Source organism: Macrobrachium nipponense, chromosome 15 (genome assembly GCF_015104395.2).
Source record: "Macrobrachium nipponense isolate FS-2020 chromosome 15, ASM1510439v2, whole genome shotgun sequence".
In the NCBI taxonomy this organism is placed as follows: domain Eukaryota; kingdom Metazoa; phylum Arthropoda; class Malacostraca; order Decapoda; family Palaemonidae; genus Macrobrachium; species Macrobrachium nipponense.
The window spans coordinates 22,482,118-22,504,731 of record NC_087208.1 but is presented as its reverse complement, the minus strand read 5'-3'; the positions used below and the strand labels follow the sequence as shown (position 1 = coordinate 22,504,731).

The 22,614-nt window shown below is 42.0% G+C and overlaps 1 protein-coding gene across 3 annotated transcripts in view; it reads right to left on the bottom strand.

Moving 5' to 3' along the window:
• LOC135227028 (RNA-binding protein Ro60-like) overlaps window positions 1–22,614 on the bottom strand; it is a 196,130-nt gene that overhangs the window by 162,179 nt on the left and 11,337 nt on the right. For all 3 annotated transcript variants that reach the window (XR_010317333.1, XM_064266813.1, XM_064266814.1), the window contains exons 2-3: window positions 1,744–1,869; window positions 1,235–1,470 (exon numbers count right to left, since the gene is read on the bottom strand). Coding sequence is in view for 2 of the 3 variants with exons in the window: in XM_064266813.1 (XP_064122883.1) it covers window positions 1,235–1,470; window positions 1,744–1,822 (315 nt within the window). In the remaining variant the exon portion in view is untranslated. The remainder of the gene's footprint in view (window positions 1–1,234; window positions 1,471–1,743; window positions 1,870–22,614) is intronic.

The following is a 22,614-nucleotide window of genomic DNA, read 5'->3' as shown; positions in this document are numbered from 1 at the left end:
AGCTGGTATTTTTCTTAACTTTCACTGAAGGTAAATCTACATTAAATATGAAGGTTTCTATACTCATTGGAAAAAATAAGAAAAGCAAGCATTTCTCCTGAAATGATTAATATGGTTTATTTTGTTCTGTCTTCTTACCAGTGAATAATCTGTGTATGAATAGGCAACAAAGACCTCAAAACCAGGTCAAGGTCTCCACCCAAAGAACCATTGGAGGCCTCTTGACTTGACACTGGCTGAGTGAGCAGTATTAGTACTAAGTAAAAATCTGAAAACGTCATCATTGGTAAAGTCACAATCATTTAAAAGGGTCAAAATAAAAAAAAAATAAGAGCCCAACTCTACCTAAATGTGCCAAAAGGCAATATAAAATCAGAGTACCTCACCAAACAGAAGATACAACGATAGACAAATTACCAAAATTCAGTTGAACCTAATAGTTGAACAACAACCATCAGCTGGTAGAAACAAATTGAGACCATTTTTGCTAGCTGTTCCTCTCTAGCCCCATAAGTGGGTAGGGCCTGTCACCTGGCCATTAGAAATAGCGCAACTCACGAATTTTCAAAATTCTAGCTGCCAATTTGTAGAAACTTTAGCTATATACATAATTACTGGGTAATTACTTAATTAAAATAGTGTAGCTAAGTTTGTGTGTGTGTGTGTTACAGTGCGTATTAATCTTTAATGTAAAACATGCCTCAGTTCTCTCTCTCTCTCTCTCTCTCTCTCTCTCTCTCCTCGTTCCTCTCTCTCTCTCTCTCTCTCTCTCTCTCTCACAGTACTGTACACATATCCTTTAATGAAATATGAATTATTGCATCATAAACAAAACGCCAAGAAGTTCAGGATGCCTTCGAACACTGCTGCCTGTGCCCCTAGCATGTGAAATTTAAAATATTTTCAATATTGCCACATCAGTGTTGCTTTGTAACTTCAGAACCATTAGAACTGCTAGCTCCATCACGAACTCGATTTATCGCAAAATGAACCTTCGTAAATGGGAATGTACCTGTAAATGCACTCCCCAGGGTTACGTCAGGTTCCGGTTATTTTATCCGGACTAATGGCTCTTGCCTCATGGTGCTGTTAACCACTATTTTTCAGCACCATAAATACAATTACGGCGCCATTACCTGCTTTACGGTGCTGTACCCTGGACTTATGGCGCTTACGGCGCTGTAACCAACATTGAATTTTGCCTATCAAGACTCAGCAGAGTATCTTTACTAACCACAGCTTCCTTGTCCACATAGGGCAGTTGACTGTACGCCCGCAGAGTATCTATGATGATGTCAGCTTTTCCTTCGCTCACCAACTTAGGTATTATCGATGTCGAGTTTAATAATGATTCAGATGGACTAAGACTCAGTCTGGGCAACCTTTCTGCTGGTGGCGGTGGCACTGTATTACAGTGAACTTCTCGTTCATTGCGTTGATACCAGTCAACCAAGAAACGAACAAGGTGATCTACAAAGGAAAATTTTATCATGAAACTCCCAAACCTAAAAGAAAATGAGCAAAATAAACAAAAAAGCTTAAAAACAATTTTACACATTGGCTCTTATTAGGCTCAACAAAAATTACAGACTACTAAATCCTACTCTCTTTTGTTGAAGTTAAAATCTCATTATATCATCATGAAAAAACAGTGTCTCATAATAAAAGACAATAAAAAAAATTTATCTGAATAACAGATGCACATGGGCAGAACATGACATCCCATACAAAAACATTACTTACCTCCACTCCAAGCAGCATGATTAGAGCCAGTAACCAGCAACTGTTTTAATTCAGCCAGAGAACTGTCATTGGTTGCCATTTCTGATTCTTGAGTATACAGACAACACGTTAAAGCAGCACTGGTTCCTGACAAATATAAAATGGAAAACGTTTTACAGCTTCTATAAAAATTATTGTATGCCTTTCTGTTCTGTTCTGTTTAAAGAAAGCAAATTATGTGAAATTCTTTAATACACTTCATGCAAAAATTGCAATTGATATATATCTTTTATCTCTCACTTTTTCACAGAGTAAATGATAACAAATATCTATTTGAAGAGTATGAATAATTACTTTTACCTTTACCTTATTGCTATCCCAAATTCGATAATGTAAGCATTATCCAAATTGGCTTTGCAACCTGATTTAATTTAAATTTCTTTAATTCTTTTAAGATCTTAGGCATAAATTTTAATAGGAAATTGACTTTTGAAAAGTATCAGCATAATATTGCTTCCTATGCTTCTTGAAAAGTTGGTAACTTGTGGAAATGTTTTAGAATCTTTCAAGAAGAGGCTATTGTATGTGTTTTAACATTTCTCCTTACTTGTTTGGATTACTTTTCTCCAGTGCAGCCTTCAGGTCCTATCTCTTACCTCAAAGTTGCTATCAGTCAAGTTTATTTTGTCAACTCAATGTTGACTTGTGGCATAGACACAAAGTGAGTTATTATTTTTGTTGCATATAATTTACTACAACAATAAAAAAAAATCCTCTGCACTCTTCTTTACCTCACCTAGCTGTTTTTGTTTGCAACACTAGAAAGGCTGCTGCTGCAAACACTGCCTTTTCTAACATACATTTTTCTGCTGTCACAGCTGGATCAATTTACAGTAGAAAGGAATGGAAAAGAATATAAAATTTAGGCCAAAGGCCAAGTTAAGAGTCAAGAGGATTAATAGATGTAACAGGAGAACCTTGCAATTGCACTATGAGTTACTTGAAAATAAAGCAAGAGACATGACAAAAAAGATGGAATGCTTTAACAGAAAAAATGAGAGCAGTAAAAGAAAACTAATGTGATGGCAGCTGAAAATTATCTTGGCTACGATATGCATCACTTAAGACTGATACTAATGATTAGCCTAAGCTACCTTAGCACTATCCTTAAGTCTCCAGAAGTTAACCGGCTGCATACTTTAACTGTGAGACAACCCCACAGAAATATTTTTAAAAAAGGGGCTCGATCAACGGGGTTCTAAAAGCCTAAGCAGTGGTGGACTGGCCAGGTTGCCAGCTTGCCCAATGGTTAGTCAGCCCCTTACACATAAGACCATGGAAAATTTCATTACTGAACAAATTCCTTTATAAACATACAGATTATGTAATATATAGATATTATATATATATATATATATATATATATATATATATATATACATATATATATATATATATATATATATATATATATATATATATATATATATATATATATATATATATATATATATATATATATATATATATATATATATATATATATATATATATATATATATATATATATATTTGTTGCTTTTACAATGTATATCTTCCCCTCAGTGACTATGAAATGTTGTAAAAGTGTTAGCAATATTTCCAGATTCCTTACTTTGCTTAGAGTTATATGTTCTAATAATGTATGTATGTTCAGAATTTGCATAACATAATTTAAAAGTTAAGAATAACGTAGAATGCTAAAAGAGAGAGAAATTAGCATTGTCCATTCAAAGCAGGAAGTTGCTGTCATCACTTGAGATAAGAGGAGCTCGGAGTTCTCCGTTCTATTTTGGAATCCTGTCAATCCTACAAAGCTCGTGACTTGTTTCAGACTTGTGTCTTTGTCGAGAAACCATGTGAAGATTGCATCATCTTTTGTAAGATTGTTCTAGAAGGATTTCTGCCTAAAACATTTCACATACGTCTGATACCTTTCATTTCATATAAATAGTTAAGAGATGTTTTTGTATTGAAAACTATTTAATATCTCAGATAAATTAACTCTTTATCTCTTTCAATTTGTCAAAAGAGGACTTATTGCCTTGTAAGTAGTTAGTTGTGGAATGTAAAATTCTGTGACGTCATGGAAATGTAGACAGTGTACCGTCTTGAACACATTGCTCAACCAAGGGGCCCCATTCACCCTGGTACGCCCTTGTTCAGGCCCATAGAACGACATTCGATTCCGAGACTCACGTGCAGTGAAGAGGCTGTTATGCCTCCATATCCCTCTCTCTCTCTCGCTCGCGCACGAGTTTCAGTTCCATTACCGTAATGTAACTCATGTTTTTGAATAAATTGGTCACTTGGTATTGCTAGCTCTGTGTAATTTATTAGTAATATATCAACTAGTTGCAGATTCTGGTTGTTGCTGTCAAGTCCTGAAATTCGCCCAGACCACCGATAACAATTTTAAAACTCACATGCTGCCAACTGAGTAGACTCGCCACCATCCTCCCACTCTACCATTGGTTCCTGATGCTAGTCACCACCATAAGATCCTGCTCTCCTATTGGTCAGTATCTCTCCCATCATGCATCTATATATATATATATATATATATAGATATATAGATATAATATATATATATATATATATATATATATATATATATATATATATATATCATATATATATATATATATATATATATATATATATATATATATATATATATATATACATATATACAGGCGGTCCCCGGGTTACGACGGGGGTTCCGTTCTTAAGACGCGTCGTAACCCAAAAATCGTCATAAGCCGGAACGACGTTCTTGAAAACATGTCCACAGGGAAAATGTCACTACTAATTTGCAATTTTTCTTAGGGCCATATCTCTAAAATTATCACTAATTTACTTTTTTCATGTGCAACACTGTGTATTCACAAATTACTGTATATTTTCATCAAAATACAGAGAGAGAGAGAGCGAGAGAGAGAGAGAGAGAGAGAGGGAGAGAGAGAGAGAGAGAGAAATAACTCCTTAGGTTTCAATAGATTGAAATGAATGTCTGTAGGCAACTTTTTCCCCCTCCCATAAATACATATATTTCTCCAGACAAGAGAGAAAGAGAGGACTGTGCAATTATGTTTGTCTGTCTATCAATTCTTTTGCTGAGAGCGAGAGAGATAAAAGGAAGAAATAGAAACACCAAATGTATGACAAGTATCTTGTGGAGAGAGAGAGAGAGAGAGAGAGAGAGAGAGAGAGAGAGAGAGAGAGAGAGAGAGAGTTGTCCTTACAGTATATAAAAGAGAGAAATGGATGATTATTGTATTTAAAATACTCAGATATGAATTTTGTACTTATAGTATTATTATTGGAAAATATTAATGATAAACTTATTACATACACGTCCATGAAAATGATCTCATCTCAGTAAGAAGAGAGAGAGAGAGAGAGAGAGCGAGAGAGAGAGAGAGAGAGAGAGAGAGAGAGAGAGAGAGAGAGAGAGAGTTACATAAAACCATTAAATTTGTTGACCATTGTATGGCATTGTTAAGCTTGAGTGTCACTCGAGTTGTGGGGGGGGAAATTGATACAGAAAAAGACAAAGGGGAAGAATTTTCTTTTGAAATTAGTTATTGTATTATTACTACTTCTATTATTATTATTATTATTATTATTTGAAAATATAATAAACACGTGCATCTACCATAAAATTCTCTCATCTCAGTAAGAAAGAGGAATTATCCTTACAAGTGAAATGGAAGGTCATTTTCATCTCTTTAAAATACAACCATTATGAACTTTGTAATTAAAGTATTATTATTATTATTATTATTATTATTATTAAATAAACTGAAATTATCAATAAACATTTTACATACTAGTACCATAAAAATTCTTTCATCTCGGTAAAAGAGAGAGAGAGAGAGAGAGAGAGAGAGAGAGAAGAGAGAGAGAGAGAGAGAGAGAGAGAGAGAGAGAGTGTGTTTATCTCTGTTTATAACACTTCCAGCGAAAGAGAGGGAGGGAGTTACCACTATGTATGACACATTATTATCTTGTGTGGCAAAAAAGAGAGAGAGAGAGAGAGAGTTAACCTTAATTAAAAGTGACATGGATAGAATAGTACGTATTGTATTTCTTTAAAATACTATCACATATGAATTTTGTAATTACAGTTATTATTATTATTATTATTATTATTATTATATATTGTTTTTTCTATTTTCCTTACAATTCGCTTCTCAGGCTCAGCGATGTTTCTGAGTAACTGACCAATATTCATATTGGGAATTTTCAAAAATCATAAATGCTGGAGGTAATCTTTTATTGGAACAGGATATCAGGTCCAGGTCAAGCAGGGGTCGTCGTCAGTGCTGGTATTATTCCGTAGGCGTAGTTCAGTTCGGTGCCGGGTTCGTCTTCGAGTCTCAGTAAATGAGAGAGACCTTACCTTACAGACCTTACAGTTCGTTCGGGTTGCCCCAGGTCCCTCAGTGTGAGGCACCTCTAATGTCTACCAGAGAGTTGCTAGTACATCTTCCGGTATATTTTGCATCTTCCAATCTTGGATGGTCTGGGATGCAGTTTAGATATTTGTCGAGCTTATTCTTAAACACATCTACGCTCACTCCTGATATATTCCTCAGATGAGCTGGCAACGCATTGAAAAGACGCTGCATTATCGATGCTGGTGCGTAGTGGATTAATGTCCTGTGTGCTTTCCTTATTTTTCCTGGTATAGTTTTGGGCACTATTAATCTACCTCTGCTTGCTCTTTCTGATATTTTTAGTTCCACGATATTTTCTGTTATTCCTTCTATCTGTTTCCATGCCTGTATTATCATGTAGCGTTCTCTTCTCCTTTCTAGACTATATAATTTTAAGGATTGTAGTCTTTCCCAGTAGTCAAGGTCCTTAACTTCTTCTATTCTAGGTGTAAAGGACCTTTGTACACTCTCTATTTGTGCAATATCCTTTTGATAGTGTGGGTACCATATCATATTGCAATATTCAAGTGGACTACGAACATATGTTTTATAAAGCATAATCATGTGTTCAGCTTTTCTTGTTTTGAAGTGCCGTAACAACATTCCCATTTTTGCTTTACATTTTGCCAAAAGAATTGCTATTTGATCATTGCATAACATGTTCCTATTCATCATCACACCAAGGTCTTTAACTGCTTCCTTATTTGTGGTTGAGGCAATGGGGGTGGGGCTCTCAGCAGCCAAAACAGAGCTTCATGTTGTTGTTGTTGGTGGTGCTGGTGGTGGTGTTGCTGGTGGTGGTGGTGATGGTGGACAGCACTGGATACATTAGCCAACAATGGTGGTGGCAATAGCGGCGCTGCCACATCATAAAAATGATATTGTTATGATACAATAAAGTTTGTTCATACTTACCTGGCAGATATATATATAGCTGTATTCTCCGAAGTCAGACAGAATTTCAAAACTCCCGGCACACGCAGTGGTCGGCCAGGTGGTAGTACCCATTCCCGCCGCTGGGAGGCGGGCGTCAGGAACCATTCCCATTTTCTGTCAGATATTTCTAGTGCCACTGTCTCCTGAGGGGAGGTGGGTGGGCACTTTGATTATATATATCTGCCAGGTAAGTATGAACAAACTTTATTGTATCATAACAATATCATTTTGTTCATGAACCTTACCTGCCAGATATATATATATATAGCTGAATCCCACCTTTGGAGGAAGGGGGAGACAGACTCGGATTTTGGGAAACAATTCCATTTACATGATTGATATCTTGGTTCCTTACCTGTTAGCATAGCTGACTTCGTGAGTACCGTCACCCAAGTCTGCTTCTGTTGAGTTCTAGAGGATCTGTCAACGGGGGCGTGACCACAAAACAACTAGATCCTACATTATAGACCTCCAATTTTTTTGGGTAATGCATTCCTAGAGGTGCCAGCAAGGACGTGACCTGTGTAGCTGGTGCGCTCTAATGAACTGCCACGGGGAGCGTGACCACAATGTGACAGATCATATAGGTGTTGATTAGACACCGAATGCTGTTAATGCTTCACTGGAGGTGCCCAGCAAGGACGTGACCTATATAGCTTGGTGCGCTCCAGATGATTTGTCAACGGTGCATGACCACAATGTGACAAAAACATTTTACCTATTATGAGGGCGAAGCAAAAACATTACCACCTGACCTAGCCTATCTGGTTAAAACTTCGTATAACCAAGGTTAAGGGAGGAAAGTCCGCCTAAGGCGGCCGACCAAGACCACAATAAACTAAACACCTAAATAAGAATAATAAACTAAAAATAAAAAATAAAAAGAAATAAAATTAAAAGTCCAAACTAACATATTATTTCCTAAATGATAGGAAGAGAGAGCTACTCTCTGTACCCAATATAGTGTCTGCTGCGAACATATGGGCCCAAAGAGCAACAGTTCTCGTATGTAGTCCTCACCTCCCGAAGGTAGTGAGAGGCAAACACTGAATTACTACGCCAAAATGTGGCATTCAAGATGTCATTAAGTGCCATGTTCTTTTGGAAGGCTACCGACGTAGAAATAGCCCTCACTTCATGCGCATTCACCTTCAACATTTTCATATCACTTCTTGACAGGATGAATGCGCTTCCTTGATGGTGTCCCTCAAGAAAAAAAGCCAAAGCATTCTTCGAACATTGGTAAATTTGGCTTCCTTACCGAACACCACAAGTTATCCGAAAGACCTCTACAATCCTTAGTCTTCTTTAGGTAGAATTTTAGAGCCCTGACAGGGCACAGAACTCTCTCTGGCTCACGCCCAATGATTTCGGCCATCCCTTTAATTTCGAAGGTCCTAGGCCAAGGGTTGGACGGATTTTCATTTTTTGCCAGGAAACGTTGGGCTCAAGGAACAAACCGCGTTATAACCTTTAAAGCCCACGTATTTGCTAATTGCTTGTACCTCGCTGACTCTCTTCGCCGTCGCCAGAGCAGTCAGGAAGATAGCTTTTCTAGTAACATCCTTCAGGGAAGCTGTATGCATAGGTTTCGAATGGACTGGACATGAGGAACTTCAGAACTACATCCAAGTTCCAAGACGGCAACCTGGGTTGTTGAACCTTCGTTGTTTCAAAAGATCTCAAGAGATCGTGAAGGTCTCTGTTGTCCGCCAAATCCAGGCCTCTGTGCCTAAAGACAACTGAAAGCACACTCCTATACCCCTTGATTGTAGAGACTGCAAGTTTTTTGTTTTTTTTATCCCTTCTCAGATACAAAAGGAAGTCAGCAATCTGGCTCACAGAGGTCGTGGTGGAGGAAATGCCGTTCTTCTTGCACCAACTCCTGAAGACTGCCCACTTCGATTGGTACACTGCATTGGATGAAGCTCTTCTTGCACTGGCGATAGCTTTCGCCACTGACCTAGAAAAGCCTCTCGCTCTGGCCAACTTTTGGATAGTCTGAATGCAGTCAGACTCAGAGCGGAGAGATTTCTGTGGTACCTCTCGAAGTGGGGCTGTCTGAGTAGATCTGTCCTTACTGGAAGCGTCCTCGGGAAGTCTACTACGAAGGCCATGACCTCTGTGAACCAGTCTCTCGCCGGCCAGAACGGGGCGATCAAAGTCATTCTCGTCCCTTCCGACGCCGAAAAACTTCCTCATGACTTCCCCTAGGATCTTGAACGGGGGAAAGGCGTACAGGTCCATCCCCGTCCAGTCCCAGAGAAGTGCGTCTATCGCCACTGCCGCTGGGTCTAGTACTGGGGAGCAGTACAGTGGAAGCCTCTTCGTTCTGGACGTCGCAAAGATGTCCACTAGCGGACGTCCCCATAACCCCCACAGCTCTTGGCATACCTCCTGATGCAGAGTCCACTCGGTTGGCAGAAGTTGACCTCGTCTGCTGAGGAGATCTGCCCGGACGTGTTCTCTACCTCCTGCTACAAACCTTGTAAGGATCGTGACGTCCAGTGCCCTTGCCCACAGCAAGATCTCCTTTGCCAGTGCAAAAAGGGACCGAGACTGTGTTCCTCCCTGCTTCTTCAAGTACGCCAGAGCTGTGGTGTTGTCTGAGTTGACTTGGACTATTCGATGAGAGACTTTTTCTTGGAAAAAACTGGAGAGCTAAAAGATGGGGCTGCCATTTCCTTTAGGTTTATGTGCCAGGACACCTGCCCCTCCCCTCTCCAGGTGCCTGACACTTCTTCCCCCCACCCCCCCTAATGTTGCTCCCCACCCCGTGGTGGACGCGTCGGAGAACAACACTAGGTCGGGGCTCTGAAGCTTGAGAGACACGCCCTCCGACAACTTTACTGGATCTAGCCACCATTTTAAGTGATGTTTTACCTCTCTTGAAATTTTTAAGCTCATATCCAGATTCTTGCTTTCTTTCCAATTTTCCTTGAGAAAAAATTGTAGCGGTCTGAGGTGCAGTCTCCCCAAGGAAACAAACTTCTCCAGCGAGGAAATGGTCCCCAGCAGGCTCATCCATTCCCTCACCGAGCACGAATCTTTCCTTAGGAAGGCTGTCACTTTGTCTAAACATTGCTGCTGACGTCCCTGGGACGGAAAAGCTCGAAAAGCCACTGAATCCATCTGAATCCCCAGATACAAGATGGATTGGGTTGGGATCAGATGTGACTTTTCGAAATTCACCAGTAGTCCCAGGGACTTCACCAACGATAAAGTTGTTTGAAGATCCTTCAGACACCGCGTTTGAGTGGAGGCACGAATGAGCCAGTCGTCCAGGTACATAGAGACTCTGATATTTGCAAGATGAAGCCACCTTGCCACGTTCTTCATTAAAGTCGTGAAGATCATAGGGGCAGTGCTCAATCCGAAGCAAAGCGCCCTGAATTGATAAACTGTCCCTTTTAGGACAAACCGAAGATACTTCATCGACTGTGGATGGATGGGGACGTGGAAATACGCGTCTTGAAGGTCTAATGAAACCATCCAATCGTTTGGTCTTAAGGTCCCAAGAACTGACTGAGGTGTCTCCATCTTGAATTTCTGCTTTTCTTAAAAGCCCTTTTTGTTGATAATGAAGTAGCCATCTTCAACAATCCTGGAGTCTTGATAGCCTTAGACGATAGCAATTGTGAAGGAGGCGACTGCGGGGCTTCAGGTTTAAACTTCTCTTCAAAGGAGGTTCGAAGCAATTGAACCAAAACCTGGTAATCTGAAGATACTGCTGATGATTGTTCTTCAGTTAATTCCTCCGACAAGTTTTCTTCTTCAGATTCATTACTATCCTCCGAATCTCGGCAAATGTCTGAAGAAACATTACGTCGTGCGTCCAGCTGCGCGCCATGCCTGGCGTCAAGCCGAGCGTCCAGCCGAGCGTCACGCTTGGCATCCAGCCGAGCGTCCCGCCCGGCGTCGAGCCGAGCGCCCAGTCGAACGTCAGGCCTGGCGTCAAGTCTCGCTGCCGCCTTAACGTCGTGCTCTGCAGACCCTCGTGCACGAAATCTGGAAGGCGAGGTAACAGGAGAAAAAGCGAGGCGATGAGAAGGAGACTGCCTGGATCTCTTGACTGGCAGTTTATCATCCTTCCTCCTGTGACGTGAATTATCCTCTTTCTCTGCAACTAATAAGGCAATTTGATGTTGCAAATTCTCAATCTTCTTCGATTTTATTTTGGGCTGATCCTGTGAGAAGACGAGGGGCGAGGGAAGCCCTCCTCCTTCTCACATGGACCGCCACAGGTATATCCTTAGCGCAACCAGGGCGCTCAAAAGCATTGTCGTCAAAAGACATCCTCTCCGGCGACGATCGCAACACAGAAGAAGAGAAAGGACGTGAAGCGTCTTTCTCCCTTAGACCAAAGGTGCCGGTCGCCTGTGCAACATCTTGCACCTTTGCTCTCTTTTTCGGTGGAGAGTCTTCGAATTGTTCTGGAGACGACCGCAAAACAGAAGGGGCTAAGGGATGTGCAGCGTCCTCCTCTAAGGAATCAAAGGCGGCGGCCGCTTGTGCGACATCTATCGTCTTTGTCCTCTTCAAAGGGCGCGATTGCTTCCGAAAGCTCCAACCGCTGCGCGGGGAGGACGATTCTTGATGACGAAAAAACACTCTTTCACGATCCCTTTAACGAACTTTGGAAGCCTGGGAAACGCCCCCAGGTCTTGCCGAAGGAACGTCAGATCGTTTGTCCGACCCCCCTTCCGCAACACTCGGAGCATTATCACTACACACCACTGCACTATTAACACCTTCTAATGCTTGCACTTTTGATTCCAGGCTACGCAAAGATTCAAGAATCATTGATAGGGTATTACCTCCACAGACACTAATGTAGGGCGGGCTGAAGGCCATCACAGGTTTAGGAGGGATAAATTCCACTGGATGTGTAACTGGCGTTACACTCCTTCTTACCCTATCTCTTTCTATTTTAGACACATATGATTCAACGCCTTCCACGCAGAATCAGACATACTCTCACATTCATTGCAGCGATCATCAGACACACAAACATGTTTCCGACAATTAGCGCACACTGTATGAGGGTCTACCGAAGATTTCGGTAGCCTCACCTTGCATTCTTCCACACCACATACTCTGGCGCTAGTCGAACTAGATCCAGACATCTCAAGTTAAAGGAAAAATCAAGCCAAATTCAAAATCAATCCACAATTAGCGTATGCCTAACCACCGATCCAAATCAAATAACCAAAAAATCAATCGGGATACTCAAGTGACCAAAAGAGTTCCAAAATCCAATGACGGAGGTGCAGAAAACACTTGTTGGCTGCACCGGCGACAGAAAATATCTGACAGAAAATGGGAATGGTTCCTGACGCCCGCCTCCCAGCGGCGGGAATGGGTACTACCACTGGCCGACCACTGCGCTTGGCCGGGAGTTTTGAAATTCTGTCGGACTTCGGAGAATACAGCTATATATATATCTGGCAGGTAAGGTTCATGAACAAAATAAAGTTGCACCTTCGACCCTATGTCTCTTTTTAGCAAAATTTGCTAAACAGGCCATAGTTGCACGATTCTGTTACGCCATATTGTCTCACTTTCACTCTAGTATACAGTACACATAAACGTATATAAATTGTATTTAGAGTTACTTGATGTAAGAAAACAAGCAAAAAACACTGCAAATAGCGAAGAAAATGCTCGGAGTAAAGAGCAGCATAACTCCCCTTTGGCAACTCTAGGACACTGACTCTCATAGCTCTCTGCTGGGCATGCTACCCCTCAGAACACACATTCACCAAGGAATCAGCCATTGTTGGTGCCAGACATAAGAGAATAGGCGAATAAAAATCAAAATAATTAATAAATTGGGCGGATAAAGGACAAAACGACAATAGTCAATAAGAGCCAAATGTCAGCCCTACGTCACAGTGTGAAGGGGGCGGGGTCAAAACCCCATTAATTTTAATATTTAAAAAAAATGCTTTGGCCACATGATAACAGAGGTGTTGCCCCCCTTAAAGTACTTTTTCAGGAAGGAGCTCACGCTAAGGTAGAAGCCGGCCATTCGGTATTTTCCCCTAGCACTACCATAACATTTCATTATCACTTAAAACTGCAGCAGGCCTGGATCTAGGCCTCATGATACTAGCCTCTGTACATTGTTGGAGTACAAGTAGAAGGAAACATAGAAAGGCATAACCATGGTTGTATGGACTGATGGTAACCCTACATAACAGTGACTTTTCAGGTAGATTTCAGCACACTGAACCACTTTTATTCTATACAATTCGTCATTTGGAACACACTGGTCCCCCGTATTCGTGGGGTTGCGTACCAGACCCCCCGTGAATAGGTAGAACCTGCGCATAGTTGGAACCCCAATAAAAATGCTGAAAACAGCCTATTTTGTTAGTTAAAACTCAAGAAAAACCAACTAAAAATTTTGATACTTTGTTTTTTTTGTTTTTTAATAGTTTTATCACAAAAAGTGCATTTTATGATGAAATTGATTTAAAAAACCAGGAATTTGTGGATAGTTCTTATAGAAAAATACTGCGAATAGGCAAATTTTCCGCAAATAATGCGGGGGAAACATTCCTGAGAGAAATCCGCGAATGTATGAGTCCACTGTAATATTTGACGAGTTGTAGGCACGTACCAAGGATAAACACCACCCCTGCTTTAATAAAAAGCTTATTACAACATTCATTACATATTTTATTAGATATAAAAGCAGGAGTGAAGTTGACTGCGATCTAACACACGTTTACTTGAGGTTATTTCGACAGTCATAAAGATTCTCATGAATGAAAATAGGTCTCTTAATTGTGAAATGTGATCCCCTTTTCTTTTGTGAACTTGTTACTGTAATTGACACAGTCAATGACTCAGCATTGGCTACCAGAAGTGGCTTTTTTGCTGCTGATCTTTGCAGTTGATACCAATGCAATCTCTGAGAGTTATCTCATAACAATGGCTCCATGAGGAATGCTTTTCTTTTCTTTACCAAAGTCCAGTGAATACCATTGATGGAGAGGGAGAAGGTTTCAATGATGTATGCATATTTCCACTTTGTTCAGTATATAAAGAATACATTTAATTTGGAAGTATTTTACTCACATCAGCCTAATCATCAATTTCCTTTTTTTATTATAACAGTGGAGTTCACAACCCATAAATAAACATCACATCTGCATACTCCACATTACAGGACTGGTAAGACTGGTAAGGCATGTCTCCAGTTTCTTGCTCACAAAAAATGAATCCAGAATTTGACACTTGTAATCTGGACACACTACTATTGGCGGAAAAGCGAGACTGTTTAGAGAAACAAGTGAAGTGCTCAGCTCCATCCCCCTCCCATACCCATGACTACTCCGAAATCCTGTATGCGCCATCTTGACCATTTAATGATAACAGTTATTTTAAAAATTCCCCTAACAGACAAATGAAGCCTTAAGATGCATATGTTAACAGGCAGTCCCCGGGTTACGATGGTCTCAGCTTACGATGTTCCGAGGTTACGACGCTTGCCAATTATATTCATCAGACATTATTTCCAGGGTTACGATGCATGTTCCAGGGTTACGACGCCTACAACACTCATCTGGCAGAAGAAATATGAAACCAAAAATGCAAAATAATCAATATTTGAAGGTTTTTTTGATGAAAAATGCCATAAAAATGATATTGTTATGTTACAATAAAGTTTCATACATACTTACCTGGCAGATATATACATAGCTAAGACTCCGTCGTCCCCGACAGAAATTCAAATTTCGCGCCACTCGCTACAGGTAGGTCAGGTGATCTACCGGCCTGCCCTGGGTGGCAGGACTAGGAACCATCCCCGTTTTCTATCATATTTTCTCTCTTCCACCTGTCTCCTGCGGGGAGGCTGGGTGGGCCTTTAATTGTATATATCTGCCAGGTAAGTATGTATGAAACTTTATTGAAACATAACAATATCATTTTCATACAATCAACTTACTGTCAATATTATATACATAGCTGATTGGCACCCTTCGGTGGAGGGTAAGAGACAGCTACTATATGGAATAGACAGGTAAACAACATATGTTGTAGGTATAAATAAAACCTTGGTTCCTACCTGATAGGTGGTAGACTTGGTGGGTGTTTGCCCAGTAGTCTGCATCACCTCAAGAACTTTAGCGAGATATGTGATCTATGGCCAAGAGTTCTTGTGGGTCTGCCGTATGGGGGTCTTACCCACTTTACCTCAGGCCAGGAGCCTAAAGGACTTTGTCAATGGGTGCTGATCCACCTTATATGACAATACACCTTATGAAGGAGCACACAACCAATCCCGACCACCTGATCCTAACCATGTGTTAGAACTAAGGATTGTTACGAGTTATCCCGAACTCGTCACAACAACCGTAACTCAAAAACCACTACGCACACATACATAATTTTTCAAAAAAAAATTATACTCAACTAATTGGATATGACGAGAATTCTCTTATGAACAACATAGACGGCCGCCCGTGCGAGCCTGAATCCTCCATTGTTCGAAGAGATTCTCGACCATATCCAAACAGAAGAACAACAGTATATTTACCATTTTAAGGATTGGTGTCGGCTCCCGTACCCAGAATCGTATCTGCCGATACGATAGGACCTAGAGAAAAGCACTTCTCATACGTCACACGCACGTCTTTCAAGTAATGAGATGCAAATACTGAGTTGCATCTCCAATATGTCGTATCTATAATGTTTTTAAGCGACATATTCTTATAAAACGAGAGAGACGTCGCAACCGCTCTTAATTCATGAGCTTTTACCCTCAGTAGTTGTAATTGTTCGTCAGGACAGACCTTATGAGCGTCCGTAATGACGTTTCTTACAAAGAACGCTAGAGCATTCTTTGACATCAGTCTTGTGGGGGTCTTTTACCGCGCACCAAAGACCTTGTCTAGAGCCTCCCAACTGACGCTTCCTCTGAAGATAGAACTTCAGAGCTCTAACAGGGCATAGAGACCTCTCTGCTTCTCTGCCTACGAGACTAGACATTCCTTTGACTTCGAATGACCTAGGCCAGGGATTCGTGGGATTCTCGTTTTTTCGCTAAAAACAGAGTTTTAAACGAGCAAATCGCCGAGTCTCCCTTGAATCCTACTTTATCCTGCAGAGCTTGTAACTCACTAATTCTTGTTTTTGTCCGGTCGATCTAAACGATAAAAGAAATAGGCATTTCTAGTATGTCTCTAAATGATGCCCGATGCGGAGGCTCGAATCTATCCGAAGACAGATATTTGAGGACTACGTCCAAGTTCCAGTTCGGAGGTACTGGTTCCTTAGACTTTGAAGTCTCAAAAGATCTTATGAGATCGTGGAGATCTTTGTTATTTGCCAGATCTAAACCTCTGTTCCTGAATACAGCCGAGAGCATACTCCTGTATCCCTTTATTGTGGATACGGCTAGATGAGATTTTACTCTCAGGAATAGCAAGAAATCAGCAATTTCCGCTATAGAGGTAGAGGAGGAGGACAACTTCTTGGCTCTACACCACCTTCTAAAGACCTCCCACTTCGACTGGTATACTTTCGTAGTGGAGGTTCTGCGAGCTCTCGCGGTCGCGCTTGCCACTTCGCAAGAAAAGCCTCTCGCTCTGACAAGTCTTTCGATAGTCGAAAGGCAGTCAGAGCGGAGAGCGGGAGGTTTTGATGGTACCTCTTAAGTGTGGTGTTGTTTGAGAAGATCCGTCCTTTCTGGTAGGGATCTTGGAAAGTCTACGATCCACTCTACCACCTCCGTGAACCATTCCTGGGCCGGCCAAAAGGGGGCTATTAAAGTCATCCTCGTCTCTTTTGACGCCACAAACTTTTTCAATACTAACCCCAGGATTTTGAATGGGGGAAAAAGCGTAAATGTCCACTCGAGACCAGTTTAGCAGGAAGGCGTCTACCATAATTGCTCTTGGGTCTTCCACGACCGAGCAAAACACTGGGAGCCTTTTTGAAATGTATGTTGCGAAGAGATCACATGAGGAGTTCCCACAGAGACCAGAGATCGAGACACACTCCTCGTGCAGAGTCCATTCTGTATGAAGGACCTGGTTCCTCCTGCTGAGCCTGTCCGCCCTCACATTCCTTACTCCCTGTACGAACCTTGTCAGCAGGGAGATGTTCCTGTGAGACGTCCAAAGTAATAGGTCCCTCGTGAGTTCATAAAGGAACGGGAGGAGGTGTTCCCTCCCTGTTTCCGAATGTAGGCAAGTGCGGTGGTGTTGTCCACGTTTACTTGCACTATCTTGTCTCTCACCAGAGGTTCTAGGCTCTTCAAAGCCAGGTGTACGGCGAAGAGCTCTTTGCAATTTATGTGCCAGGACACCTGTGCTGGTTCCCAGGTGCCTGACACTTCCTCCGAGCTAATGTCGCTCCCCAAACCCGTCTCTGACGCGTCGGAGAACAACACTAGGTCTGGGTTCTGTGATCTAGAGAGATCCCTTGTTCTCTTCCAGAGGTAGCAACCACCACTGTAGGTGTGCCTTTACCTCCACTGAATGGGAAAAACGTCCGACAGTTGTCCTGTTTTTCCAGCTCCAAGACTTCTTGAGGAAGAGAATTGAAGTGGACGGATATGAAGTCTTCCGAGAGGGAAGAATTGTTCCAGCGAGGAAAGCGTCCCAGAAGGCTCAACCATTCCCTCGCTGACGTTTGTTGCTTCTTAAGAAGAGAGAGATTATCCTCAAACCTTTTGCGGTTCTCTCTTGCGAAGGAAAAACTCGAAAACCCCGAGAATCCATCCGAATCCAGATAGACTAGGTCTTGTCTGGGGGTCAGCTGAGACTTCATCGAGGTTCACAAGCAATCCCAACGCCTTGGTCAAATCCAGAGTTAACTTTAGGTCCTCCAAACACTGTCTCTCCGATCTGGCCCTGATGAAAGGCCCAGTCGTTCTAGGTTACACGAGACATTCCAACTCCTTTAGAGATGAAAGAAATCTCGCCACATTGCCTCATCAGGCTTGTGAAGACCTGAGGAGCTGTGGACAGGACCGGAAAAACACAAGGCTTCTGAACTGAAAGATCCATTCCCCCCGTCATGAACAACGGAGGATACTTCTTCGACGAAGGGTGGATCGGGAACGTGAAAGGAGGCGTCTTGGGAGATCTTAGAGACACCCCCCCCAAATTGTTTTTTTCCCCCAATATCCTTGTCGTAATGAACGCTGGACGAATGAAGCAGAAGTCTTCCATGGAGAAACTTCTACCGTTATGAACAAATTTGTTCAGAGCGCCTGACCGTCTAGTAACTGGTCTCCAGGCCTCCCGAGGCTTTCGCCACTAGAAAAAGGCGATGTTGTAAAAACCCCGCCGGGACAGTTTTGATCCAGTGACTAGTTATACTGCACCTCTTGTCCCACAAATTTGTTCCCACCATCCCCCCCTCATCGAAGAGTATCCCTTCAGCAGCAGGATCCTTGTACTTGGACTGATAGGTTCCCTTCGGTATTGAACCGTTAGGGCGGAGTATTCAGGAAAGGGATAACGATTATTCCCTTATTTGATATTTATTGAAGACGCGTCTGCGGAATCCGTGAGCTTTCTTGGACATCACCCCAAGGGACCAATCTTAAGAAGTTTGAAGACTTCCAATACATGGAAAAGTCCCTTGAGGAGATGATCCAGTTCTGAAAACGACTCCATTGTAATGCGTAGCAGGAATTAAGGACTTGGACGCCTTGAAGCGTTACAACTAACGTCGACAAAAGTCTGCCTCTGGTAGTAGAAGGGAGACCGCGATACCCATATCCTCCCCCGTATTGTACCATATGGCCTCTTTTCCCAGCTTAATCTTGCTGGAGGCATGCAAAATACTGTCCTGACTAAGTCCTTTCTTCGACTTCATCCAGGAGTCTCCCAAGGTACTTGTAAAGCCCGCTTCATAGAGATGGTGGGCTTCATCTTTCAGAAAAAGACGAAAGGCTTTCTTCGCCTTCGCACTCGGAAAAAGAGCGAGGCGACGGAGAAAGGAGGAGGCAGGCCGGAGTCAACTCGTCTCACCGTATTTCCTCCAGAAGCAGGGTAGTTCAACACCTTATAGTTGGGACAAAGCCCTATCCTTGCCATGATCGTCATCATCCGGAGTTTTGCTCCCAACTCGTGATAATTCTGAGTTTCTGTTTATCCTTTCAGAACTTTCCTTCTTCTTGGAGGAGACACAACTCCTGAATCGCGGAGAGGGGCTAAAGGGGAATGAAAGTCATTTCCTTTTTTCACCCGTTCTTTTTGATCGACCTGGCCAAGGCCGTCACAACCCTGCGGCTTCTCTTGCGCTTTAGAAGACGTTCTTTATTACCGCTTCCCCGCTCCTTCCGAGCGTTCATGTATGACGTTCTCCCTTGTTGACGTTTTTGATGACGCTTCGCGTACTGGAAAGACCACACCCCCACGCTTCGCTCTCCTAAGGGCTTCCTACTCGGCGTCACAATCTTGGACGGAGGGCGTCACGTCCTAAGATCCGCTTGAAATGACGCTTCACTTCTAAAAAGACGTCTTTCGATCTTCTGGTCTTAACTTACACTCTCGTCAGCCCCCGTTATTCGAGCAGGTGGCGAGATGGACGAGACTTTCTTACAATTGGAAGCGTCCCCTACGTTCCTTCCGGACGAGGCGCTAACTTAAAAACTCCCCACCCCAAGAGATGACAGTGTTCCTGAACCGCCAATAATATCTTTCTTGAGGCTTCTCCTACGTCGAAGTGCATGATCGCCTCCTCCGTCATCACTCGGGGGAAGAAGGCATGATGTGGGTACGTTCCTCATAACGCGTCAGGGTGACGCTGACGCCACCCTTCGTACCTTCTTAATAGCAGACGGGCGTCATCCGAGAAGCGCTCTGGGTCGTTGAATCAATGTCTTGTTGGCTTTCATATGACGCTTCAGCGGGTCTCGATAATTTCGAACTTCCTTCCACCCTCGTTTCAGGTGAGGAGGAGAGGGACGAGGAACGAGAAAAAACACTCGCGAGGACCGCTTGTTTTTTCTATAGCGCCCTTTGAGCTGGCTTGCCATGAAGCAAGAGCCTAGCTGAAGGGACGTTCTGACCGTTGGTTGGGGAGTCCCCACGGACCTCCTTAAGGCTTTCGACTTTCCTTCTCCTCCTGGGCAATGTGAGCTTGGAAGAGGTCTAGGACCTGGGAGCGCCGCAGGGACGATCAAACCGCCCCCTCCACAACACTGATAGGCTCACCCTTCACTAAAATGTTCACTATCACTAGCCTTACCTTTCGAGTCAGCCATTCTTGGTTGGTTTTCATGTCTCGAATAGTCGCTTTCAGATTGGCGATTTTACCGATGCCCGAATCCGAAAGACACTTCTGAGGAAATGAGATTTATAGGGAGAATTCACAGTAGTAGGGTTAGAATTATCCGTTGAAAGGACTCCAATAGGCCTTGAATTCCCACCTTTCAGTCGTCTAACTCTATCCCCTATCTAACTTCTTCAAATAAGAATTCAAAGTCTTCCATTCTTCTGCATTCAAACCCTCGCATTCCTTGTTACAAGTGTTAAAACGCAGAACACTTGGACAACCCAACCCCCTACATTTACGGCCATACAGTGTGAGGATCAACCGAAGCCTTTCGGTATCCTCAACCCTTGCACGCCTACATTTCACACACATTCCTCACACTCACATTAGAAGCAGACATACTGAGAAAATTCCAAAAGAGTTATTCCAAAAACCGAGGTCACCCAGTAGCGAATGCCAGAAAACACGATCCAAATACGTCACCCAAAAAAGCCGAAAAACGTTGATCAAATGTTGAAAAAAGAATTCCAAGGTCAGGATATGGGTAATAACAACAATGGTTGATACCACGGCGACACAGAGAAAACATATGATGAAAACGGGGATGGTTTCCTAGTCCCTGCCACCCAGGGCAGGCCCGGTAAGATCACCCTGACCTACCTAGTAAGCGAGTGGCGCGAAATTTTGAATTTACTGTTTCGGGGACGACGGAGTTCTTAGCTCATGTATATATCCTGACAGGTAAGTTGATTGTATGAAAATGCTAGTTTACATAGTTTTCAATGGCACCCACAAAGCATTACAAAAGTAAGTTTTCTTTAGGATCTTTTTATGATTTTCACACACGACGATTTTTCGGCCTTACTGGGACGCGTCTCAAAGAACTGGAACCCCCGCTCGTAACGCCCAGGGGGAACTGCCAGTATATATCATTTCCTTCTCAGAATGACTTTTTCTTTCATTTCCCCTAAATATTTACATGAACTTTTATTACACCCATATAGTATATATATGTTTCTATATGTCGATAGAGATACAACAGAACTAGAAAATATGAAACTGTTAGTGTTGAAGGAAGCTCCTCAGATCCCTTAGTTGATTTTAGTGATTGCGTTTAATCTGATAATGGATTGTATTGTTCAGTAACTGGAATAACGCTTGTACAACGCAAACAGTTGTACAAAGTTTTGTCTTAGCTTGACTCTACAAAGTTTAAAACAATAGCTAAGAAAGCTTTTGAAAATGAAGCATTGAGAGGAATTATCAAGTTGTTCCCACAAATCATCAAAGATCAAGTGAAATTGGAACCATTTTCTTTTGCTTCAAACTTTGATGTTTCAAAGTTATTACTTAGTTAATGATGGTGAAATTGCAGGCAGCTGTTGCCCAACTGTAAAATGTGCACTACTTGCCCTTCTTGAAAACTTTAAATTCTAGTTTCCAACAGACTTCATGACAGGGCATATGGTAACCTTTATGAACTATATAAAATAATGTGCCCACTATCTGTTACCCAAGTACAGTGCGAGTGATTATAAAGATTAGATTATAAAATTTTTGGCACATAGCCAAGCGCTACAGTGCGAGTGGGCATTTTCACAACTGAACATTATAGAGGTTATGAAATTCGATGTTTGAAGAAAACTTGGACTCCACATGTGACTATCCATTGAAAAGGAAATGTTAGATGAACTAGACACTGAAGTAATTATATATTAACAGATTTCCACAATCCTCCAATGATCTAAGCAACTGCTCCTCATATAGTGAGCTGCATGTAATAGGTTTTGTAGTTTAACTGTGCATATCCAAATTGTGCCATACAGTGGTCCTCAAATCTAAAAATCTTATGCGACATAATTCTTTTTGTATCATCCAGATTCTCAGAATCAACGTGACGCTGCCAAGTAGTGCTAAACTTTTTTCATATTTGTAATGTCATACGTGTTGAAAAGTTCGTGAATTCACAGCTAGCCCTATTTTCCTTATGGTTAAATAGATATGATCCCTTTTATGCAATGGTATAATTCATAATCTGTGTGATTTGAACTGATTTTTTTGTTTCTTTTTGTTTTTACGTTGTTCCGAGTTCAAAAAAAAAAGTGCGGGCTGTGGATAAGGTTAGCCGGCTGTCCAACAATTGAAAGCCACACCTCAACATGCTCCTCGAACCATGTGGGTCAACATATAACCACGTCTTGCAGCGATTAATAGCAGGAGACCATAATAA